The sequence below is a fragment of the Telopea speciosissima genome, chromosome 11 (assembly GCF_018873765.1).
Source record: "Telopea speciosissima isolate NSW1024214 ecotype Mountain lineage chromosome 11, Tspe_v1, whole genome shotgun sequence".
Lineage (NCBI taxonomy): Eukaryota > Viridiplantae > Streptophyta > Magnoliopsida > Proteales > Proteaceae > Telopea > Telopea speciosissima.
Genome location: NC_057926.1, coordinates 40,135,824 through 40,161,480, shown reverse-complemented (window position 1 = coordinate 40,161,480; position 25,657 = coordinate 40,135,824). Strand labels below are relative to the sequence as shown.

General features: G+C 37.3%; 1 protein-coding gene and 1 non-coding gene across 2 annotated transcripts; one reads left to right on the top strand and one right to left on the bottom strand.

The window, feature by feature from the left end:
- Positions 1 to 507: 507 nt before the first annotated feature.
- Positions 508 to 17,777, bottom strand: LOC122646373 (tobamovirus multiplication protein 2A-like). The gene is made up of 7 exons (XM_043839919.1): positions 17,691 to 17,777; positions 17,213 to 17,576; positions 3,695 to 3,794; positions 3,219 to 3,299; positions 3,027 to 3,131; positions 1,172 to 1,381; positions 508 to 822 (listed from the first exon to the last, which is right to left on the bottom strand). The coding sequence occupies exons 2-7, from the start codon at positions 17,449 to 17,451 to the stop codon at positions 715 to 717; spliced, it is 843 nt and encodes a 280-aa protein (XP_043695854.1). The 5' UTR covers positions 17,452 to 17,576; positions 17,691 to 17,777; the 3' UTR covers positions 508 to 714.
- Positions 17,778 to 24,787: 7,010 nt separating this feature from the next.
- Positions 24,788 to 24,859, top strand: TRNAM-CAU. Its single transcript has one exon. It is a non-coding gene; the product is annotated as a tRNA-Met (tRNA).
- The last annotated feature ends 798 nt before the right edge of the window (positions 24,860 to 25,657 follow it).

Genomic DNA, 25,657 nt, shown 5'->3' with positions numbered 1-25,657 from the left:
CCATGTGTGTGTCTTGGTCCATACAAGACTTGATATGAAGTATTGGAAAGATTTCAAAAAAATCTTGCTATGCCACATTTGACAACAACAAAGAAAGTGGTGAGATATCTTCAAGGCACCAAAGATCACATGTTCACCCACAAATGTGTAGATAATTTGGAGTTGAATGGATACTTAGATTCAGATTATGTTGGTTCACTTGGTTGTAGATATACAAGAAAATCTACCTTATATTTTCTGCTTTTGCTAGAATAGCAGTATCATGTAGAAGTGTAGAACATAAAGATTAATAAGAATAAGAATGAGGAGTTCAGTGACGATTTCATTAGGTAAGAAAGGAGAAAGAAGAGGTATTCCATTAACGATATCTCATTAACAAGGCTACGCATAGAATTTGAATTCAAGCGTTAAGGAAATACTTGTTTGTGTTCAATTATAATTAATTAACTCTACCCTTCCTGCAAAACATCACAGTGAGTAATGCAGTCATTTTGCCTTGACAGATGATAGAACTAATGAGAAACTTTTCTCTGAAACTACCAGTGGACAAACAGAACTCCTGAAAAAAAAAGTTTGTACAACACAAGCCAGAAAAAAAGTGGGGAAAAATCACACTTGGACTTACAAACTTCAAAGTAGTGCACACCAATGTCCAGCAAAATCTGTCTTCAGAGAACCACCCTCCTTGGATTCAAGCAACACCAGATGATTAAACTACATTATGGTGCAACGACTCTTTTCCTCTGCCGGTTGTGCCGCTGTTTGTTGGTACCTGTTTGACTCATTCGGGTTGTATGTGAACTCTGCTGTATCAAGCCCATACTGGTCAAAGGCAAAACAGAACACAGAGAAAACACGGGTTAAAAAATAAATAGAAAAGTAACCCAGAATTATATCAGAAGGAAAACTAATTAAGCATTCTTATGGAAGATTGCATGTTGCTGCTACTATAACCTTTGTCCAATCTTAAGCTTTCAAATTTTCAAATAGAAATTCCATAAGATAGGATGTAATCACGAGGAATCAGGCTAACTTCGGTTTACTAGCATTAGGTTGAACAACACTACATGTTGAACACTGCCCTCCATGACATAACATGATGTAAACCCTCTAAATGTAGTTGTTCAAATTTCTGAAAGGAAAACAGGAATTTAACCAAGTTGGACTGCACCTTTTCCCTCATCCTTGTGCTCCAGGCATCATTCCTGTTTGAACGTGAATCAAGGGTGGGACCCACAGGTACTCCTGGTGCTGGAACTCCTTGCCTGTTTACCAATGGTTGCCGGACTCCAGACCTAGGGCCAAGGTATTCATCATCACTGTCATAGTCTGCTGGACTGTTTGCAGCCCTTACAATTATAGCTAACAAGAACACCAGTGCCTGCACTTCAACAGGTAGTCAACTTCAGCAATTGGAGCAGCAAGCACTCACTCATATAATATATCCCAATGATAGTACATGACAAAGCATATCATGAATGCTGAAATGACAAATTTATCCATGGGATATGACAACAGCTCATATGACATTTGAAATTACAAAAAAAAAAAAGAAAGAAAGAAAGAAAGAAAGATCAGCCGGTTCTATAAATGATCAGATTCACAAGAACAGCAACAGATAACCAAATGATTATAGAGGGGATACATTCTTGACTTGGTACTAAATCTTGGACCACAAGAGTCTCAGTAATGTGCTTCAGTAGCAGCAGTTACAAAGAGGAGTTATCAAACCCTTTCCCAGATCAGCCTCTTATTATGCTTATGAAGATATACAAGACTACAAGAGGGGAGGGGGTCTCATTCATACCATGGAGAATTTGTAACCAACCCAAGTGGAAGAATCTTCCCAAGATACTACTACATTTCTTCCAGATGATCAATATAATTAAGGCCAACAGTCCAGAAAAATTGTTGAAATCATTTGCCAGGCCAAATTGATTTTCAAGGAGATTTAAGTGGGTGGTCCAGATTCCACATACCCAAATGACATTACATGGATTTTTTTTCTACTCAGACCACTTTTTTTTTTTTTTTCAAATTTCTGAAAAGGAGATCTCTGAGTGGAAAATCAATGGTTGGATTATAAAGATTCACACACATTTTAAGTGTCATAAAAATCCTCCAATGGAACTTTAAAATAACTAAAACATGACACCATTTCTATCTGTTCAAACAATTCACAGAAGACTGCATAATCAGGTCACAGTAGGCGTATGCATTCATACACCCCAATTAAAAAGGTTTTTCTCGTAATCATTGACAACAGGCCACTCTTGTTCCTGATATGTCTAGGAACTCTCAGATCAGAGAAACAAACTCAAAGGAATTAGTTGGAACCAGAGAGAGGCTGGAGTCACCACAGATATCTGAACTAACCAAGTTGACTGAAATCTGGAAGTAAGCTATTAGCCAGGCAACAGAACATCTCAACTCTTCATTACATTGAAACTACATAACACTGTGAAGTACAGATTGATTGTACTAAAAATACATAGCATAGGGGCAAGAAACAATGCTCACTAGATCTTTTACATGCAACTTTAGTCCAACTTATGGCTTTCCTTTCTACCATAAACTTAGTAAGGGGATTGCTATCTTTGACCAGCTCTACGCTCCCTTGCCACATCAATTCAACCATAGATTTGGAGAGAATATAAAATGACAATAATGCTTCTCTATATAGCTATGACCCATTCAACATGTTCAAAAGCAAATATCTTGTTCCATTTGCAAGGTAATAGGAGGAAAAGGATTTCCTCTTGTCTATTTAATTATTTTAAGTATTCACAGTAACCAATCAAGTTCAGCAACAGCTATAGCCAAAAAAACAAATAAAAAAGGAAGTGCAGTATGTTCTAGGGTTGCCCAATCTCCCATATTGTCCATGTTAAATGTAGAGGATGCCTTTTCAGAGATGATGAAATCGTGAAATGCAGTTCTCACTCAGTATAACCAACCAATATAACAGAAGAGAACATATAGTTCACTGAAGTTTAACAAAGGCAAAATACGTTACTTATTCTCACCTCCAATATAACAGCTCCCAGAGCAACCCATTTTGCGATTTTCCAGTTCTCTTTAAGGAAATCATAGATCAAATCAAAGTCTCCAGTTTTGTCAGTTGGAAGTGCCTGAAAGAGGGCCATTCATTAACGACCAGAAAAGTTGAAGTACAAAAACCAGGCAAATAAGAAATTACTTGATGTGATAACACTTACATCTTTCCAGCTCTTGTCAAAGAATATAAAAGCAGCACACCCCAGCTCTGCTAAGATCAACAAGACCACCAACAAAGAATACTGCCTTTGTTTAAGGAATCCATCATAATGATCCCAACTTGTAAATGCTATCAAGATTTCAAAAGAAAATTGGAATATTATTATATAATAAAGATTATGACAGAACACAACTTATGAACTTGTCCATATTTTGGGGACAAAATCTCTAAAAATAAAATATATTACAGCTCATACGATAAATAAATTAAAATTTGGTTACAAAAAAATGATTAGCCCTAGTAAAATTCCAATTCGTTCAAATGTCTCTAGAAAAATAAAAGTTATCTGTAGTAGTAAAAATTTTAAATAAAATAAATCACAGTCATCACATTCTGAAATTGAAAAGAAGATGGATGGTTAGTATCAATCAGGGGGAGGGGGAGAAAAGAAAAAGATTACTCGAGGAACCAGGATACACAAGTTAGGCAGCACCCATTCCTGGTTGCTGCTCCAATGCAACCAAAACAAGATATGACGAAGAGAATAGCTCCAATACCAATGAATAAGTATATAAACCTGCAAAACATCTCATGGCATATTAGCTAGCAAACTGAAAATGGTGCACGAGTTTTATTGTATCACAACCAAATAAATTTAGTAAGTTTCAGATTACTTGACATTCACAGAGATAGGAAACTAAAAGATTACCATTACATAAGCATTATGTAACGCAGTAGAATTATTTATGTACTTTCAAAATAAATTTCATTTACTTGTGCATGTTCGCATAAGTACATACGCACAAGGATATACTTGTAATTAATATAGTTTAATCCGTATAGATACAAGTTACTGCTACCAATTGGAGTAACTGGCTATTCTTTTCAATCAGTAGCCATTCTTGTTTAATCCCATATAAATACAAGTTACTGCTACCAATTGGAGTAACTGGCTATTCTTTTCAATCAGTAGCCATTCTTCTCTCTATTCATCTTTTCTCTTCTTTCCTTCTTTTCCTTCTCCTTATCCTCCTTGTTAGTACTTCTAGATCTAAAACTTTCACATGGTATTAGAGCACTAAACATTCAGTAGCTACTACTAACCTCTTTCTTATAGGGTGTTCCTCTATTTTGGTGTACAACAACCAATGCACCAGGACGCCTTGACAACTATGGTCCTGCTATTGTGATTGTTTGGTGCTACAGTTCTATCTTTTGATTCAAAGAGTGATTCAAAATCCTTTGTGGACTCCGTGAATGTCCAAATTACTGCTATTAAGCTCAATGGTGCATCCAACTATCTTCTATGGGAACAGGCTGTAAAAGTATACATCGATGTAAAAGGAAATTGAAGTATTTGATTTCAGAACCTCCCTCTTCAGACTTTAAAGATTATAAGTAGTGGAAGCGTGTGAATGATACTTTGTTTGTGTGGCTATGGAATAGTATGGATCCATACTACAGCTAAAGGTGTTTGGGATGATCAGAAAGAAATCTTCTTCCAAGATTAAACATGTCTCGTGAATACGATTTCTATGAGAAAAATGTCTCTTTCAAGCAAAGTGATAATTTTTTTTTTTGTTGAATTAGCAATGTGATAATTATGTGGGTGAATACTATAGTTCCCTCAAGGACACGAGGAAAGAACTTAATGTCTATCAGCCCATCACCACTGACTTAGACTTGTTGAAGACTCAACGTGAAGTGGCAACAAATTTATCTGGTTTGAATTCAGATTCGTAGCCTATTAAAAGCCAAATTATTACTGGTTAAAGAGTTCTTTCCACAAATGAAGACTTTTGTTGTATTCAACGGATTGTGTATCCCTGTCTTTAAGTCTGGGTTATCTTCCTCTTCTACGGACAACTCTGCCTTTGTCGCTGACAGTAGTGGTCGTGGTCATGACTCTGCATTTCCTGGAAGAGGTTGTGAATTAGGAGGTTGAGGACGTGGGTACTGATGGAAGTAGAGGACAGCAAACTGACCAAGCCTTACGTCATTGTTCACAATGTGGCAAATGACGTAGATTGGAACAAGGCCCCAAAACCAGCCCAATGTAGTTGTGAGATTCAACTACTGTGGGAGGCAGCCTACTCTGATGATGTGGCAGGTTTTTGTTGTTTTAATGGAGCATCACATAAGGCAGCCCCAGTCAAGATAGAAGCATAAAGAAGATAAGGGACGAAGGCAGAATTTAAAAAAAAAAAAAGCGTTACTGTTCATGTGAACAGTGCCACGAGTTACTGTTGTGAACAGTGTTGCAGGCCAAGCTTAGATTATGTGTGCTTCTATTTTCCAATATTCTAGAAGCCTTGGACAGCAAGACACACAAGGATCAATTGAAAAACTTCTAATAGATTTTGTTTCCTTTTTGTTATTTCAGTCCTTATTAGTCTTAGCTAAGTTAGAGTCTCTATTTTAGTTGCTTAGCTTTAATTTAGAAGTCTCTATTTTCTGAAGTTTGTATTTCAGTCCTTTGTGTCCTTTTAGTTAGATTTAGTTTCTGTTTCCGTTTGGTTTCTATTTTGTAATCCTTCCCAATAGCCAAAAGGGGAGTTACTATTTTGTAACCATGCTTTAATTATAAATAAAGGCAAGAGGCTGTATTGATCAGCCAACGATTTTAGATTAAAAAAAATGAAATGTTGCTTTGGGCAATGGCTGTGAGAGAGGTACTGTGAGAGGCCGTGGGTGAGAGACCCGAGGGAGAGAGATGCTCAATCCGATTTATCCTATCCTTGTCTATCTTCTCTATTTTCTGTTTTATTTTTATTTTTATTTTTTTCAATTGATCTGTGCATGGAAATCTGTTGGTGATCTGAAGATTATTCAAATTAGTAAATCTGCTGTGAACAAATTGATCAATCTCCTATTCTGTCCAGCAACTGAATATCAATTTCGAGGATCAAGTCTGGCCTATCATCGATCCTACTGTAGAGTGGTTCTTACTTGAACTAACATCTACATAAGCAATTCAATCATATAGTTGCTAGGTGTTGGATCAAGTATGGCAAACCTCAGTGGGTGCAACAATTTGCCAATACTACAATGACTGGAGGAAATTATGACATGGTGTCATCCAATGACACTAATCTTGCTTCTTCGTCTGGAGGTGGTCAATCAGCATCTCCATCTTGTGATGATTTGGTCACCCAATTACTGAAACATGTCCAACAGCTTGAGTCATCCGCTGCTACACTAGCCCATAAAGGTACTGCTGCAGTACTTGTTTCTTCATCTTCAATCTCTTGCGTTATTGATTCCGGAGCTTCCCCTCATATGAATGGTAAGTCAAATGTGTTCTCTTCTTTCCATAAAACTAGTTATCAATCTCAAGTTATTCTCGTTAATGGGGTCTTCTATCCACGTTTCTGGCCATAGTTTAGTTTCTCCTACTTCATCATTGTCTTAAATCATTTGTTCTTCATGCACCTCAATAACCTTTAAATCTTCTCTCTGTAAGTAAAATTACTAAAGCTGTAAATTGTTCTATTACACTTTTTTATTCTCATTGTGTCTTTCGGAATCTTAAGACAAGGAAGAAGATTGGTGGAGGGTGTGAGAAGGATGATCTTTACTATCTTAATGATGCTTCATCTTCAACAGCTGCCTCAACTACTTCTAGCAACGTTTACTCTCTTCATTGACATTATCGGTTAGGACACATGTCACTCTCCAAGCTTCAACAAATGGTTCCTAGTTACATGTTTGTTTCTTGTATTGAGTGGAAGCATATGTGTTCGGTAAGCATCACCGTACCTCTTTTCCTTCCCGTGATGTCTCAATGAGTACATCCATATTTTCTTTGATTCATTTTGATATTTGGGGTCTATGTCGTGTCAAGAGTCAGTCAGGTTTTTCCAAGGTTTTAGGTCTTGGTTTCGCCCCTGGTTCACCAGACCACGAAACCGAGTTCTGCCGAGATCTTGGCGAGTTGGTGTATTTTTTTCTCGTCTTGACTCGGTGGTAGGTTTCGGTGACCATATGGCCAAGATAAGTACTGAAACTTGACATCCACCCTATTTTAAGCCTTCTAAACACAATGGTAACATTGGTTTTTACAAATTCAAACCCAAAATGGTACTGACATTGGACCCTAAGTTGGAAGTGTACGGCGTAGGTGAGCTCTACCCTAGGCTATTCCACACAATAGTTAGAACATATAATTCAAGCAAAGATGTAAAACAATTTAATTAAGCATTAGAAATCAAAAACATCAAATCATAAACCATTTAAGCATTAGGCATCATATTCATAATCATAAATGGTGATGATTTGATGGTTTGTTAATAATTGTTAAAAACTGGGAAAGATACATAGATTAAACAAATACAAGTGTAAGTGTGTAATAAGTCCAACCATTTGAGAGTAGCTGCTAGCTAGTACTGAAGCGAGTGTTGGGCCGGATCATCAAAATGACCATGTTGTAGAGGTGAGATTTGCCAAAAAAAAAAGCACCAAAACCTTCATCTCCAAGTGTTTTTCCTTCACAGCAGAGCAAGAGAGGCGAGATTTCGAATTGAGGTCGAAATCAACTCGAAATCTCGCCGAGAGGGTGTCTTTTTATAGCTTGGTTTGGTCTTGAGTTGAATCAAGATCGAGATATACCACAAGATCTCGGCGAGATACCGAGATCTTGCATAAATCTTGTATCGCCTACCGTCTCGTCTCGAGACTTTGCGAAACCGAGATATTTTCGAGATCTCATTGAGATCTTGCACTATAGGTTTTTCATATTTTGTTACTTTTGTAGATGATCACTATTATTTGACTTGATTGTATTTGTTAAAAGATTGTTTTGAGTTCTTGTCTGTCTTCTATGAATTCTATAAGAAATATAAAACCCAGCTTGGTGTTTGTTCTAAAAAAATTTGTTCAGATAATGCCCTTGAGTATACTCAACGTGACATTTCATCTTTTTGTTCTACACATGGAATTATTCATCAAACTAGTTGTTACTATACCCCTCAGTAGAATGGTATGGCTGAACGGAAAAATTGACATTTGCTAGAGATTGCTACTCCTTACTGATTCATTTCAACGTTCCTAACACTCTTTTAGGGGGGGGGGGGGGGGAGGGAGATACTGTTTTAACTACTTGTTATCTAATTAATCAAATGTCCTCATCTGTTTTTCTACAAAACCAATCCCCAAAGTTTGTTGTTTTCCCCATCTCTCCATCGTTTTCTTTGCCACCCCAAGTTTTTTGTTGCACTTGTTTCGTCCATAATTTACAACCTGGTATTGGTAAATTATAACCTCGAGGTGTCAAGTGTCTTTCTTAGATATTCATGCACCCAAAAAGGGGATCATTGTTATGATCCAGTTACTTGACAGTAATTTATTACTGTTGATGTTACCTTCTTTAAAAGTATTCCATATTTCTTTCCTGAGGGTTGTGTTTTGGAAACTGAGTCAGTCAGTTCTCCTCCTATTCCAGCATGCCTTGACCACGACACCAGTTGTTGTCGCTCCTTCTCTACCTCTCCACATTCTTTGTGGATCCTACTCCTTCGTCCACCAAGTTGACTTACCAATCACCCTTCCCAAAGGTATACGTTCTTGCACTCAACGATCTTCAGTTGCTTATCCCATTGATCAATTTGTGCTATTTCACATCTTACACCTTCCCTTCATAGCTTTGCCCAGTACCTAAAACCTATCAAGAGGCACTGTCTCATCCTAGGTGGAAGTCAATTATGGAAGTGGAAATGGATGGCTTGCTAAGTCAACAAACATGGACTCTTTTATTTATGATGTAGAGGAAGTATCGGCCCAGTTCTTGGATTCTCTGGACCGATAGAAAGTGACCCAATCTGACAGAAAATACTAAAACTCCCAGGGCCAACTTCCGGACGGCGTAACTTTGCCATTTCTCGTCCGATTTGCCATTATAATAACTTTTCGGAAATGGCGGGCAAAGATCTACAAGTGAACCGAGCGCCAACGTATCCGCTCGGAAAACCCTTTTTTTTCTAGTCCGTCTGAGGCTTCAAAGTTTGGACGCAATTTTTGAATTTTGAATTTAGGCACTTTTTTTTTTTTTTGAATTTCGAATTGTACTTTGACCTATTATATAAGGTCTCTTTAGGGTTTGTAATCAGCATCTTGAAATCTATTGAAATTTGCTAGTTTCATCCTCATCTTCTACCTTGTGGATTCGAGGGTCGTTTATGCTAGAACGATATCTAGCCCACCCATCCTCCTACTGCGTCAATTTACCTTTGGGTAAGGATCTCGTGAAGTATCATTGTAGGTGTATACCATTAAAAATAACCCTAACGGATCTGTTAAGTGGCTTAAAGCTCACTCAGAGACTAATGGATACACTCAAAGATACAGTATTGACTACTTTGAGACATTTTCTCCTGTTGCTTGCTTAAACTCTATTCGTTTACTTATCTACTAGGCTGTTAACCTTGACTGACCCTTCTATCAGCTTGACATCAACAATGTTTTTTTGTCTAGTGAAATGCTGGAGGAGGTCTATATGCAGCAACCTCCTGGGTTTGTTGCTCAGAGGGAGGATGAAAGGACCATGTGCAAGCTTCAAAAGGAAATTTAAGGTTTGGAACAGTCACCAAGAGCATGGTTTGATAAGTTCAAGAAAATTGTTATTAGTTATGGTTATACACAATGCTATTCTGATCACTCCCTAGTTAATTGACGTCGGGATTCCAGAGTGACAGTTTTGGTCAATTACGTTGATGACATTATCATTTCAAGTAATGATGTGTTTGGAATTGAAGATGTCAGTCTATTTGCAGCAACAGTTCCAAATGAAAGATTTGGGTTTCTTAGGTATTTTCTAGGCATTGAGATTGTTCAGATTAAAAGGATATTAGTCTTTCTTGGAGGAAAAATGTGCTGGATATCCTATCTAAGATTGGTATTAGCATCTAAACCAATTGATACTCTCATAGATCCTCATTAGAAGCTTGGGACATGTGATGGTAAGGAGTTTGCAAATAAGCATCAGTTAGAAGGTTGGTTGGTAAACTTATTTATCTCATTGTGACTAGGCCAGGCATATCATTTGCAGTGGGTGTTATAAGTCAATTCATGGAGATACCTAAGAAGGTTCATTGGGAGGCCACATATCACATTTTACGGTATCTTAAGGGTGCTCCAAGAAAGGGTCTCATTCACAAACCTCGGGGACATATTAATCTTGTTGGTTACGCTGATGCTAACTAGGCTAGTGCTAAATGTGACAAAAGATCTACCACTGGTTACTGTACATTTGTTGTTAATAATCTTGTCATTTGGAGAAGTAAGAAACAGACTACAGTGGCGAGGTCTAGTGTTGAAGCTGAGTACAAAGCTATGACTCATACCACAGTTAAGTTGATGTGGCTTAAATCTTCTCTTCAAGAGCTTGGTTTTTCCACCTAATAAGCCTATTGACATGTGTTCTGATAATCAGGCTACCATATATATTGCTAGTAATCCTGTCTTTCATTAACAAACCAAGCATATTGAAGTCGACCGTCATTTTGTGAGATGATGTGGAAATTGACCTCTACTCTTTTGTGAGTTCTGCTAATCAACTTAGTGACTTGTCTACCAAAGTTTTGTTCCAAAATCTGTTTCTTCAAGGTTGTTCTAGCACGGCATGGCCGCATGGGTGATTTATGCTCCAGCTTGAGGAGGAATGTTAAGAATTATGTATCGTAACAGGGGTATTTCTGTACTTTTAAAATAACTTCATTTATTTTTGTATGCTAACATAAGTACATAAGTACAAAGGTATACTTGTAATTAATATGGTTTTATCATTATAAATACAAGTTACTGTAACGGATTGGAGTAACTGGCTATTCTCCACAATCGATAGCCATTCTTCTTTCCATTCTCTCCTCGTCTCTTCTCTCTTGTTTCCTTGTTCTTGTTAGTACTTCTGGTTGTTCTAGATCTGAAACTGTCTCAACATTTATTAGCATATATGCTTTGTTAAATAGTGCAACATATGTACCATGGTGACGGGTTTATGTGCACCACAATAGAGGGAGTGTCCCTATCGTGCTTGGTTTTTGTTCTTTGATTTGCTTTGCTGGTTTCCTAGTTAAAATAGAATGATAGATTTCTCTTTCCTATTTTAGTTAGGCTTCTTTAGTGAGCTTCTATTTTCTGTTTTCTTCTACAACAAGGATTCCTATTACTTGTGATTACTTTTATATATATATATATTGGGGGACTGCCAGAAATATCGATTGCTGATCTCCTTGGCAGTCTCTCTCTCTCTTCCTCAGTTCTTCTCTTCTTCTCTTCCTCTCTTGCATGGTTACTGGTTGTTAATTCCTAGTATTGTTACACACTTCGAATCGTTTCTTGTGCCTTCAACAAAGACAAACAAACTTAGCAAGCAAGCATCCACACCACATTTATGATTCACCACATGGAGGTGAATACCACTGTCACTTAGAAGTGGAAGGAAGCTTTAGAACTTGGCAGATGTGAGATAGATCCAGATTCAAGTACATGTATGATGCGGAGCACAAGGCTGAACCATGTCCAAGGATGCAGGGAGGATAGACGCGGCTGAGTCATGCGTTCATAGCAACTGGAGACGTGTTCAAGTTATTTGGATTACTCATTATGAACTGAACATGGTTTTCAATCTCATCTGAAACTTTTTTTAATATCTTCTTTGTCTTGTCATGTTTCATAAGCATGGATAGCTGTGCCCCTTTAAGCAATCCTGTGTTACTGTCATGTGAGCCATAGATACAGATTAAACCTATCATCTGTTGACCCACAGGGGTTTTCTTTTAAAAAATTCTTTAGTTCCTCACCTCCCACATCAATCACAAACCAACCATCAGTGTGATCCCATATTGATCACATAGTTTTGGTCATTTACATTGATGACATTATCATTTCAAGTAATGATGTGTTAGGAATTAAAGATGTCAAAGTCTATTTGCAGCAACACTTTTAGATGAAAGATTTGGGTTCTCTTAGGTATTTTCTAGGCATTGAGGTTGTTCGGATTAAAAGGATATTAGTCTTTCTCAAAGGAAAATATGTGCTTGATCTTCTATCTGAGATTGGTATTTTAGCATCTAAACCAATTGAAACTCTCATAGATCCTCATTAGAAGCTTGGGCCATGTGATGGTGAGGAGTTTGCAAATAAGCATCAGTATAGAAGGTTGGTTGGTAAATTTATTTATCTCATTGTGAGTAAGCCATACATCATTTGCAGTGGGTGTTATAAGCCAGTTCATGGAGGTACCTAAGTAGGTTCATTGGCAGGCTGTAATGTAGTCCTAGATAGGTAGGAGACCTACTAGGAGCCAAATAACAGGATCAATAGCAAAAGGGGTTGCTGGTTCGAATGGACAACACTAGGTTTTAGGTTAATTCTAGGGTTTAGGATGGGAATTTGGGAATGGGTCTTATATGGCTTTAATATCCAGGTCTAGGGTGCTTTTATGGCACATAAATAATAGGATTTGGGAAGGTTTTAAAATTCTGCAATTCTGGACAGAACTGAGTTGCAGGTTTTGGGTTTTAATGGAGTGAAGGAATGGAGGGGATAGAGTGGGAGTTATGAGCTGGGTTTAGGATCGAGTGTAGGGAGAAGTGTGGGGGTTGTATGCTGGAAGTTTGGTTTGAAACTGATGCACAAATCTGAAGTTATGAGGGAGTCCTAGTTAAGGTAGGAGTTGCAGGTTTAATGGAGGGGAAGGATATATGCAGGAAACTAAAATTATGATCTCCTTCAAAGACAGCAGCAACAGCTTAAAGAAGCTCGATTGAAGAAGAAGAAGAACCTCCCGGTACTGGACAGATGCAAGGAGTCGCAGGAGTCCACCCACCTTATCCACCTTGAGATCCATAAGGATATACACTCACAAAGAGTAGCAACAATGGCAGCAAGCATAAAGCTAATTATTATTAATCAAATTCGTATTCAATGCTGGCCTCCCTTACAAACTTATGTAGAAGATTCAAAAATAGACTTAGACACTAAAAAGGAATGGCCTAACCCTATCCCTAACCTGTTAGGTAACTTAAACTGACTAGGAAACTAGAATACTAAAGGAAATAGATTCAAAACATGGCTGGGCTTATAGAGTTCTAATCCAGCCCAACTTACATCACATGACCACTTAACCAAGTCACATGTCACTTAAATTGAACCAATTGGATGCAACCAATTTGAACCGATTCAATTAAAAAACATAAAAATAAACTAAGTATTGGGCTAATCCCGTACACAACCTATATACCCCTAGTTTAGGCTCATTAAAATGGCCTAATACATAGAAAACCCTTGGGAACAAAGGCCCAATATGTATATAACCCAACCCTAGGCTTATTTCTAAAGAAATAAGCCAATTTTTATGATGAACCTGCATCAGGCTGCAAGTCGCATTTTATGATATCTTAAGGGTGCTCCAGGAAAGGTTCTCATTTACAAACCTCGTGGACATGTTAATCTTGATGGTTACTCTAATATTAATTGGGCTAGTGCTAAAGGTGATACCATTGGTTACTGTACATTTGTTGGTAGTAATCTTGTCACTTTGAAGAGAAAGAAACAGATTACAGTGGCAAGGTCTAGTGATGAAGCTGAATATAAAGCTATGACTCGTACTACAGTTGAGTTGATGTGGTTAAAGTCTATTCTTCAAGAGCTTAGCTTTCCAACTAACCTATTGACATGTATTGTGATAATCAGGCTGCCATCTATATTGCTAGTAACCCTATCTTTCATGAACGGACAAAGCATATTGAAGTTGACTGTCATTTGTGAGGGATATTGTGATCCGAAGTTGATCTCTACTCCTATTGTGAGTCTTGGTAATCAACTTAGTGACTTGTTTACCAAAGGTTTGTTCCGAAATCTGTTTCTTCAAGGTTGTTCTAAGCTGGGCATGGCCGCATGGGTGATATTTATGCTCCAGCTTGAGGGGGAGTGTAAGGAATTATGAATCGTAGCAGGGGTATTTCTTTACTTTTAAAATAGCTTCATTACTTTTGTGTGCCCACATAAGTATGTAAGTACAAGGGTATACTTGTAATTAAAATGGTTTAATCATTATAAATACAAGTTACTATTATGGATTGGAGTAATTGGCTATTCTCCTCAATCGCTAACCATTCTTCTCTTCTCTCTTGTTTCCTTCTTTTTAGTACTACTGGTTGTTCTAGATCTAAAACTGTTGCAACATTTATTAGCACATACACTTGTAATCGTTTCTTGTGCCTTCAACAAAGACATACAAACTGAGCAAACAAGCATCCAATCCACATTTATGATTCACCACAAGGAGGTGCATACCACCGTCACTTAAAAGTGGAAGGAAGTTTTAGAGCTTGGCAGTATGTAAGATAGATCCAGATTCAAGTAGATCAAGATTCAAGTACATGTATTACTTATAATGAATTGAACATGGTTCTCAATCTCAGCTTAAACTTTTTTTAATCTCTTTTTTGTCTTGCCATGTCTCATAAGCATGTATAGCTGTGCCGTTTTAAGCAATCCGGTTTTACTACCATGTGAGCCCTAGAGAGAGATTAAGCCTATCATCTGTTGAACCAATGGGATCTTCTTTTCACAAATTCTTTATTCTTTAGTTCCTCTCCTCCCACATCAATCACAACCCAACAATCAGTGTGATCCCACATTGATCACAGATCAACCATCGGTGTGAATCACCATTGGAGCCTCTTCTATATCCCGGAAAGATGTCAATACATTCATCAAACGAAATACTCCTTAATAACCCAAAAGAAACCAATAAAAAATTTGATCCCAAAGGGCTATGTAAGCAGAGGAGTCAAGTCCCCTCCACCTGTACCTTAATGGCTAGTGGGTCCAACATGCAGGATAACATGTCAGTCCTAGATGGGTTAGGTAAGGAATTAAGGATTTATGTAGATAATTCGTTGCTTTTAGTAGCAACCTTAGTTTAAATAGAACTAGAATAAATTTTTAGAATAGCCTAGCTATGGGATGATATTTGACTCTTTTTCTCTTATTTTCCAACTTACTTATTTGTTTTGGCATTTGTAACAGTTGGTGTACCTAGCGTGAATAGGAGTTGGACTTTTAACATCTATAATTAGAGATGTATCTTGCCCATTATCTTCAATAGAACACAGTTATTTTGTTCAGCCCTGTAGATTCATGGAGTAGGTGACGGATTTCCTCTAAATCTAGGATGTCCCTAGAGGTAATTCTTTTTCCTTCACTACTCTATACATTATTCATTAAGATCAGATCTGTTACTGTTTTAATCATTCCAGCAAACATAAGTCAGTCTTTTAGAGTGACATTGCATCAGTTTTCCAATTAGCTTCATCATACATGCATTATATTATACTCCCAAGCATTCCTTTCTCCTATGTCATCAATCATCCACCTTCACAGCCACCATTCCCGCCCGCTGATTTCTAATTAATGAGATCAGTTAGTTATCCCCTTACCAACAATCCATCTCAAGAATTCTATAGTTTCTTAACTTTACCATCTTTTAGGCTATACATTCATTGTATTTATAAAATTTTTTTGGTCTTTCTCTGTAGCTGTATACAATTCACAAACACACACACCTGAAACAAGAAAATGTGATTCTCTCCTATTTTTCCTTTTCGTTCTTATTTTCTAAGATTGAAATTCTCTTGTCAGGATTTTAATAAATAAATTTATCACTAGTAGAACTAATATCGGAGAAATTCATGTTTTTCTGCATCAGAAAGCACAATGTGTAAATCACAGAATCAGAAATTCAACACCAAGGAAAACATTTGGAGGCCAAGACCATGCATTGACAACAGTTATCAAGCTTGAATGTTTTTGGGATGGCTTACTTATCCAATCCAATACGAAGTTTTCAGGATGCTAGAAGGAAAAATAAATAAATAACAAAACAACATATGACTGAGTAAACATTCAGACCAAGAGGAACAAGTTTCTTTATGCAACTTGAAAGGGATGGGAGGCTTTGGATAAGGAGAGGCAAGGGAAGAAGCAAAATTAGGACAAATGAGAAGCCGATTTTAAAGAAAGCCAGCACTCATAGGAAAACACAGAAAAGGATGCAAATAACATTTGAAAGTTACTTCCATGGGAGCAGGTTGATGGTAAATATGATCCACACAGGGCATAGATAGTAATTTGTGTATTTAATCATTCGGCAGTCTGGCAGATAAGTCCAAGTTCCTGGTGTATAAAGAAGGACAAAATTGTTACTTCACAGGAATAGACATAACATCACCATATTTGTCACGGCGTCTAGGCGACCCAAGGTGTTGAAGGGGGTCTGTATGCAAGGCGACACCAACAAGGAGTCTGGATGCCTAGGTTACACCTTGACGACTATGAACAGCACAGAAACCCTTCTGTCAAGGAGCATGAATACCAACAGGAAAAATAAGCTCATGGTGAACAAGGAGCAGAATATTGATGATATGGCATTGCAAGTACTGTCCTCAGTAACAGCATCAGACAAAGGTTGCAATAAAATTGGAGCTTCACTAAATTAGTAGCACAGATGATAAAAGAAGAATGGGTAAGTGCGGCCTGAAGATAGATTGCAATAAAGGGACTGTGACACCACAATTAACAGGAAAAGTGCAATTTTCAACAAAGAGAAATTATAACATACCCTTCCAAGACAAAATGTACCTAAATTCATTGTGATTCCCTTGAGAGGACATCCAATGGAAAGAACTAGGAAAAGAAAGATGATTTCCTTTCAACAGGTTACTTCCCTATAATTATTTACTGAAAGACAAAGATCAACCTTATTCTCAAGGTATGAATATATTTTTCTACATGAAGAAAAAATCCTAAAAGAGTTATTATATCCATAATCAGGTAAGGATTCAGGCGAGAAGTACATCAGAACCAATATTTTGATCTGAACACCCCCCCCCCACTATGAGTTCATACATGCCAACGTTAGCAATGATTATTCATTGAACCCAGAAAAACTTTTCTAAAACTAGCAAATTTCAACTGAGCAACAGGTAAACATACCAGGCTTTAGGTAATTTATCAAGAATACTAGTCGACAGAGACACAGCCAACATCATAGGGCGACCGAGCTGTAATAGTTCCTGATTGTCGCTGGTGGGCGCGATGGAACCCGAGTCATCTGAAGTTTTATTCCATCCAACCAGCAAGTAAATCCCATAACCCACCATAGCCAACCCAACAATCGTCAACAAAAAGTTCAAAAGCTTCAATAAGCACTCCCAGAACCCCCTGCACGCCATCTTTTCAAGCTTCCTTTGTTCTCCCTAACGATGAATCTTCTCTATTTCACAGCATCATTGGTTTCCCTCTAAGTAGAGCACCCACAAATTCCAAATTCCCAGAAGATTTAAGATCGATTCACCACCTTGAAACATGAAATTGCAGAATTCCATTTAGAGGTAAATTCCCTATTTGATATAAAACATAAAACCCAGACAAAATTGAATGGAAGGAAAGAGGAAAACCTTTCAAAACTTACAATTAAAAGGTGAGATTTTGCCAAGCTTTTGGATCCTGAACTTTGAAGGACTCTGATCTGAAATCTAGAGAACTTGGAACAGAAAAAGCGGAAAAAGTGGCGATGGTGGAGTTTACATGACCTTAGAACTCCATTAATTACATAATTAATCCGACTGCCCAGTTGTATTTCGACACGTGGTGAAATCTGGTAAGTTTTGATTGACTAATAAACGGGTGAGATCGAGTTAAATGGGATTTGGACGGCTGATAGTATAATACAGTGGTCCCACGTATGCTTAGCTCAGCCAGCCCCAGAGACAAACTTCGTAGAATTAAATTTACGTAAATACCCACAAAGAACGAGTACGTGATGTGCTCATTCGGCATTGACGTCGTATAAAATATGTCCGTTGCAGTAGAGATACAGATTTACCATAATACCCTCCCTGAAATGTCTCTACGTCAGTCATTTAAGGGTAACATGCGTAATTTTGTGTCAACGTTAACCTGCTTAATGCCTTAATAATGAGTGTTTCAGAACCGCTTCTGCCAATAATCACATGGTTTTTAAAGTGAAGTAGTTAACAACTTTTCATCAAGACCGTTGACTGGGAGATGAACGAGCACGAGTTGGTAAAAATGGCGGGAATTGTTGGCTTTTTATGAGTGAAGCAAGCAATTACTTTTTTTATCCAGACCGTTGCTTGTGAGATTAACGGCAGGAAGAGAAGCTGGGCCTACATAGGAGAAATAGGCGGGAGTTTCTTGGTCGGTTTGATTGGGAAAGGATGAGGACTTTTGGTGTTGGACAGGTGGTCACTGGGTCCACCTATCGTTCAAAAAGAAAAGAGAAAAGGAAAAACAAACAAAGAGCTAACTGTCAAAAGTCACCATGGAAGCGGCCTCGGATCCTAACGAACGGCAAATCGACAAGAGCTAAGAGCTAAAATGGATGGATTAAAATCCTCTCTAGTGCGGTAATCTACGGTTAAATGCAATCCTGAGAGCCAGCACGTGAAAAAAACATCATTCGATAGTGTGAACTCAATGTAAGGTAGTTTTTTTTTATTTTCTTTTTTCTCGAGTTTGGCACCGTTGGATGTTTCATGTGTCGAGTTCTTAGGCCCGCACTGTAGTGCACTGCCAGATTAGGGCATTGCAAAGGAGTTTTCTTTTTTTCCAAAATGCATATATACACCACTTCTGTCTTAAGTCTTGCAAAGAAGGGTGTAGATCGATTTGGTTCCGGTTATTTGGTTTGGTTTTGATTCGATTCGAGGGGAATATTAGTGTTAACAAAAATTGAACAAAAATATCGATTCAATTTTAAAACTGTGTACTCAAACGGAATCTGCTCAGTTAGATTTGTTTTCAATTTGTATTCGGTTCTAGTTTGGTTTGATTCAGTTTCGATTCAGCCAAGTATCCAAACTATTAGTATTATTGGGAGGGGGGGGAGAGAGAGAGAGTTGTCTAGTCACATTCCCCTATGCCTAAGGGTGTAAATTGGTCCAGAATCGGTATTTTGTTCGGTTCCAAGGAGTATTGGTGTGATCTAGAATCAAACCAAGTCTCGCCTTGGTTTTGAAAATTGGTAGTCATACTGAAACGTCTATTCGGCTCTAGTTTGGTTCTGACTCCTATTTGATTCCTACACAGTTTAGTTGTGGTTCCTTTCGCAGTTTGTATTATATATATAGTATGACTCCTATTTGATTCCTACACAATTCGATTTTGGTTCCTGTACACGGTCTTTACTATATATATATAGTATAATATATTAGTATTATAGAATCTATACTAATATTAGTAATTTATAATATATTAGTATTACGAGTATTAATATACTACAATATATTAATATTATATTATATTAATATACTCTAATATATTGGTATCCGAATTCGATTTGGTTTCGATTATAACTGTTGGTTCCTATGCTGGTACCAAAAAGTAACCAGGTTACGCCTCAATTCTATTCCCCAATTTTTTATTGTACCCAAATTCTATTCGGTTTGGGGTGGTTCCAGTTATTCGGTATGGAACAGATTCTAGATCCAGTTTGACACCTTTACATATATGCGTCCATACACAAAGGAGTGAAATGATCATCATGCCCCTTTGCCCCCTCATTGGCCCCTTGCGATAGTGATGGGGTCACGCAATCGGACAGCAAACCCTTCCCCTAGTATTATATATTAGTAGGGAAGATGAATCTTGTCTGGTTGCATTACTTTGCGTCAACATAGAAGGGGAGAAATGATCGTTGTGCTCCTTATGTTGGATGCCCAAGTGTGTCTCCCTCATTGGCCCCCACATTGGTAAGGGTCTCAATACTCAATAGGGTGTCTGAAGTAAAAGAAGCTTTAAGAAATATGAAATTAGTAGGCATGGCAGCAAACCCAGATAGGGTCTCTATAGAAGTATGGAAAAACTTAAGAATTTGTAGTTTATCTTGGCTAACCACGCCGTTTAACAAGATTATATCTACAAAGAAAATTTCACATAAATGGAGGAGAAGTATTGTGGTCTCGATTTACAAAAAATAAAAGTGATATTTAGAGTTGCAATAACTATAGATGCATAAGACTAATGAGTCGTACAATGAAGTTATGAGAAAGGATTATTGAAACCCACTTAAAAAAGGAAACTATTATTTTATATAATCAATTTGGTTTTATGCTAGGATGTTTTACGAAGGAAGCTATTTTCTAATTTAGGAGACTCATGGAAAGATATAGAGAGGGTAAGATGAGACTCCATATGGTCTTTATTAAACTAGAAAAAACCTACGATAAAGTCCCTAGAGAGTTAATTTGAAATTTACTACAGAAAAGAAATGTCATGTAAATATATAGACATAATTAAATATATGTATGATGGTGTAGTAACTAGCTACAACACCATAAGAACTGTGGGAGGGTCAAGGTAGTGAATTTTCAATGACACTTGAGTTACATCAAGGATCAACCTTAAGCACTTATTTATTTGCGTTAATCATGGATGAATTAACCAGAGTCATACAAGATGACGTTCCTTGGTGTATGCTTTTTGCGGATGATATTATTTTAATTGATGAGATAAAAATAGTGATTAATGCCAAGTTGTAGTTATAAAGATCAACATTAGAATCAAAAGGTCTTAATGTCACTTTGACAAACTGCCTAGGTACCTTTAGTAGGGATCAATTCAAACGTAGATCTAGGCATGGTATTTTAAATGTGCTAAAGGTCAAAACCACCTATTTGGGATAAGGTTATAAAATGAAATTGGTAGTATAAATGGTATGCAAAAAGTAATTTAAGCTAAAAAAAAGAGCTAATTAACGACTTGAATAATTAGATAATTAACTAAATAAATTAAATAATTAAATAATAGTGGAAAGAGGAAAATACTTGTATTGGCCAAGGAAGCCTTGCAAACTCAGTTTTGTAGAGTTTTGACGCTCTCGTTGAATTATTGGCCAAATCCCAGCTCCAGAGGGCAATTTAGGTATTTTTGATTGTTTTTCACTTTCAAAGGGGTTTTCTCTTGCGTCATTGGATGTTCTCCTTCTTGAGCTCTGGATTCTAAATTGTAGGCTGTGTTTTTCAAATGAGGGGACCCTTATTTGAAGTAAGGGAAGTAGTTTTCTGTCCGGGAGTGTGGTCTATGCCAACACTCCCATGTGTCTATCTCTATCCTCCTCAAAACAAGGGGGCAGAGGTGTCTTTTCAAATGGGGAAGAGAAAGATAGACTCATGGGAGTGCTGGCATAGACCACACTCCCGAACAGCAAACTTTCTCCCTTAAAGTAAAATTAAGAGGCAAGGGTAAAATGGTCAAAAGCATTGGTGGTGCCACTAGAAGGGGTTTGGCAGTGCCACCAAATGTTGGTGGTACTGTTGCCATGTGGCTGTCCTAAAAAATTAAATAAACATATTCTTCTATACTTCATAGAATGTCATTTGATATGATAACCATCTTATTAGCTTGGCTCAGCTAGCTTGCCTTACGAAATCATAGCTAATATAATGCCCAGTGGTCATTTTGCCAGCATCAAGTTTAATTTAAACTTAGGGTTGACTCTCTGTGCCGCAACGCAAGTTGCGCCCAGACACATGAGGGTGGAATTTCCACCATTTAGGGAGGGGGGTGGTCATTTCACCTCCATGTGTCTAGGACTATGGCCGCAGCCTGCGCCCTCGGCACAGAGAACATTTGGCCAAAACTTAAAATACAAGAGAGTTGATGTCAAAGGGATTTGAGTTCACAGTCACCTTCTTAGTTCTCAATCCCTTAAAGCACAATAATAATTCTGTAATAGAGTGATATTGTTTAATAATAATTATGTCATCACCAAACTAATCCTACTAGTTCGTGGGATTTTCTGTTTCTTTTCTAATCCTACCATATTACTACTATTAATGATATAGCCACATCAAAACCTATGAGCTTGGATCATTTGATCAATTTGGATTCTAAGAAACAATTTTAATGAATCAAGTGCAAAAAAGAAGAAACCTACTGATCTGAGAGAGTGAGGCTCAGAGCTGAGAGTTATTTTCAAACGCATTGAAGACAATTAATAAATGACCCACCAAAGTCAGTTTCTAGGGCAATCAGTCAAAATGGAGAGATGGTTGGAGAAGAAACGTAGAATCAAATCAGGGCTCCTCAACCTTGGTTGATTTAAGTTAAGAACTGGTTCTAAAATGGTGGATTGAGGTCAATCTGTCTTACCTAGAGTCTTCAACTAACCTTTATAGGCGATCATGAGGATGTGCCATGATATGATATGATGAGACTTTGAGTCCTAGTACGACCCAAGATTGGCCGGTTTTCGTATGTACACTTTAAATGCAAAGTTGTTTGGTAAGAAATTATCAATCCTTTTGGTGGGTATTGGATTTTCCTGAACTTGCCTTCAATAAATACAAGTGATTCACAACATACCTTGATACGTTGAGATGGGACGTATCGGGGATGTGGACGATGAAAGTCTATTCCCCGAACCCTAATGTCGAATGATTGATGTCTACATTGTCTTGATGTGCGTGTCAAACATAGACTTTTCATATCCTATGGGATAGTGGGCTAGCCACCCTTGGTTCCAAAGGCTTCTAAGAATCAATGCCGAATCCTGTTTCATATGAACGGACTCTAAAAGAATTTTTCTCTTCTCAGGTTCTCTGTCCGGTCAGATTCGTAGGTTCCTCTCATAGGGAGGGCAGAAATGATGACCTCACCCCACCCAGGTAATATGTTCTAACAGGGGGTGAGGTCATCATTTCCAATCCCCTAAGGAACCTATGAACCTGACCGGACAGGAGCTGAGAGAAGTCAAGTAAACTTGCCATGTATCATCCATCCGTGGAATGATGTTAAAGTAACAAATCAAATAATAAAGTGAATGATAAGACTAAAAGGTGACTTAATTTATATTCTTGTGGACAAGGTTATCACATCCACTTATACACCTTATAGCAGTAGCTTTCTAGTTCTTTTTTTAGATAAAAAGTAGCTTTTCACGTTAGGTGTCTTTGATGAATTGTATCGTTATGGGGCAAGCAATAGTGGGATTTGAGTTAATTTTATGGACACAGGACAAGTGTAAAAAGCCAATGAAGTGGTGGGTCTTAGTTTTCTCATATTAAATTCGAATATATATATATATATATATATATATATATATATATATATATATATATATAAAGCAAATTAAGAATGGTAGGGATGGCTAGACCGTTATAAAGATGCCACTTGACATATGTTACTTTCAACTTAAAAACTAAAATAAGTAGTTGATGTGCCCAACTAAGTATATGAAGACATCCAAAATCCCAAACATAATCGATGTGGGATTATTTTCAATATTTTTATTTTTAATTTTTTAATTAATTTTTTTTTTCATATATAAATTCAATGCACAAGTCTCCCGCCATGATGGGGTCTGATAAGGGTCATAATGTACGCAATCTTACCCCTGCTAGAGACTGTTTTGAGACTCAAACCTGTGACTATTTGGTCACAATGGAACAACCTTTACCATCACTAGGTTCAATTAACAAAAATTTTTTTTTCCAAATAACACATCTATAAAATGAACAGCTCAAAAATAAAATAAGCATACAATAGAAATGTGATAAATTTTTTTTAATGGCAAAATGGATATGTGATAATAAGTTGATAAAATAACGAAGTCAACAAAAATTCTGCAAGATTAATCCCTCTCCCAAAGAAAACATTCGATTATAATTTGTAAAAAATAAGGCAAATTTCTAAAGTTTCAAAAGATTCAAATTTCTACAACTAAAATATTTTTTCTTCTAAGACACATTCACCAAACTTCTTTAAAATTAGACGATCCCTGATTCTGGCCATTCTGGCATGACCGAATTTAGTATTGTTGAGAGACTAAATCTTGGATTTCAATATGAGGAGCCGATCCTTGGGTTTTTGTGATTGATTCTGATCGATTTGGATCCGATCTGGATCGAATTAGAATCAGCTTGCCGAGTGATTCGATCCCCGATTCTGAGTTTACAATCCTTGTTGGAAGTCGTTTACTAAGCTCTTTCTTTTTTTGATGAAATCCCTTTACTAGTTTTTTTTTGTTTTTTTTTGGTAAGATTAAGCTTAACAGTTAACACATAGGAAAGGTATGGAATGTGACAATAGTGTTTTCCAAGCCTGGCCGGATTCGGATTGGGCTTGGACCAGTCCAATCAGAGCCTTCTGCACGTTCTTAAATTTATGGGCCTCTAAGCTTCACAGAAATATTAAGTTGGAACCCATCTTATTTGGATTGGACTCCTAAAATTGCAATGTAATGTCAGAAATTTTAAGTGCAAGGGCTTTTTGGGTAATTTCTTATTTGTTCATTTAATGAGATTAATTAAGGAATGATTAGCATTAGTGCTAACATAACTTTTCCAATTCTATTTTAATAATTAAATGGGGATTTGGTAGTTAGTAGTTCAGCATTTAATCAATTGGATTAAGCACTGAAGTATGAAGCTACGACTTCTTCAATAACCATTAAAGATGATATGGGTACGTCACTTCAGTTTTTTCAAAGTCGCTCTCTATGAAATCTTAACTACATTAATAATATTTGTATAACATAACCAACAAATCAAAGTGGCGCAGCGGAAGCGTGGTGGGCCCATAACCCACAGGTCCCAGGATCGAAACCTGGCTTTGATATAAGAGAAAAGCTTCTAAAAGTCCATTCTTCTTTTCTCGCACATTTATTTTCCACTCGGGAATCAGGAATCCGGACTTGGGCAAAGTTGGGTCCCATAGCCCATTTTTTAAACTTGGACATGAACAGATTTGGCCCAGTAATTAGAACAAAAAGGAAACGGAAAAAAAGAGATACAGAGAGGATGTATGGAAAACCCTCTCCCATAAATATTGAGAAGAAATTTTCAAAGTCGCTGGAGTAAGATACGTTAGTATAGGTGTCTATCTCTCTCCTTATCCCATGAAGTGACCTCATTTTCCTCTAATGTATGGTAGCAATTGGATCATCGATTCCATTTAAATTAGATTAGAATCGGCTCAATCTGATTCTCGATTCCTAGTTCCCATTTAAAAGTCCACTATTCTTTTCTCGCACATTTATTTTCCACTCGGGAATCAGGAATCCGGACTTGGGCAAAGTTGGGTCCCATAACCCATTTTTTAAACTTGGACATGAACAGAATTGGCCCAATAATTAGAACAAAAAGGAAACGGAAAGAAAGAGATACGGAGAGGATGTATGGAAAACCCTCTCCCATAAATATTGATAAAAGGTTTTCAAAATCGCTGGAGTAAGATACGTTAGCTGAGGTGTCTATCTCTCTCCTTATCACATGAAATGACCTCATTTTCCTCTAATGTATGGTAGCACTTGGATCATCGATTCCATTTAAATTAGATTAGAATCGGCTCAATCTGATTCTCGATTCCTAATTCCCAATTCAAGCTAACTTCATATTCAAATAATAGGGTTTAGGC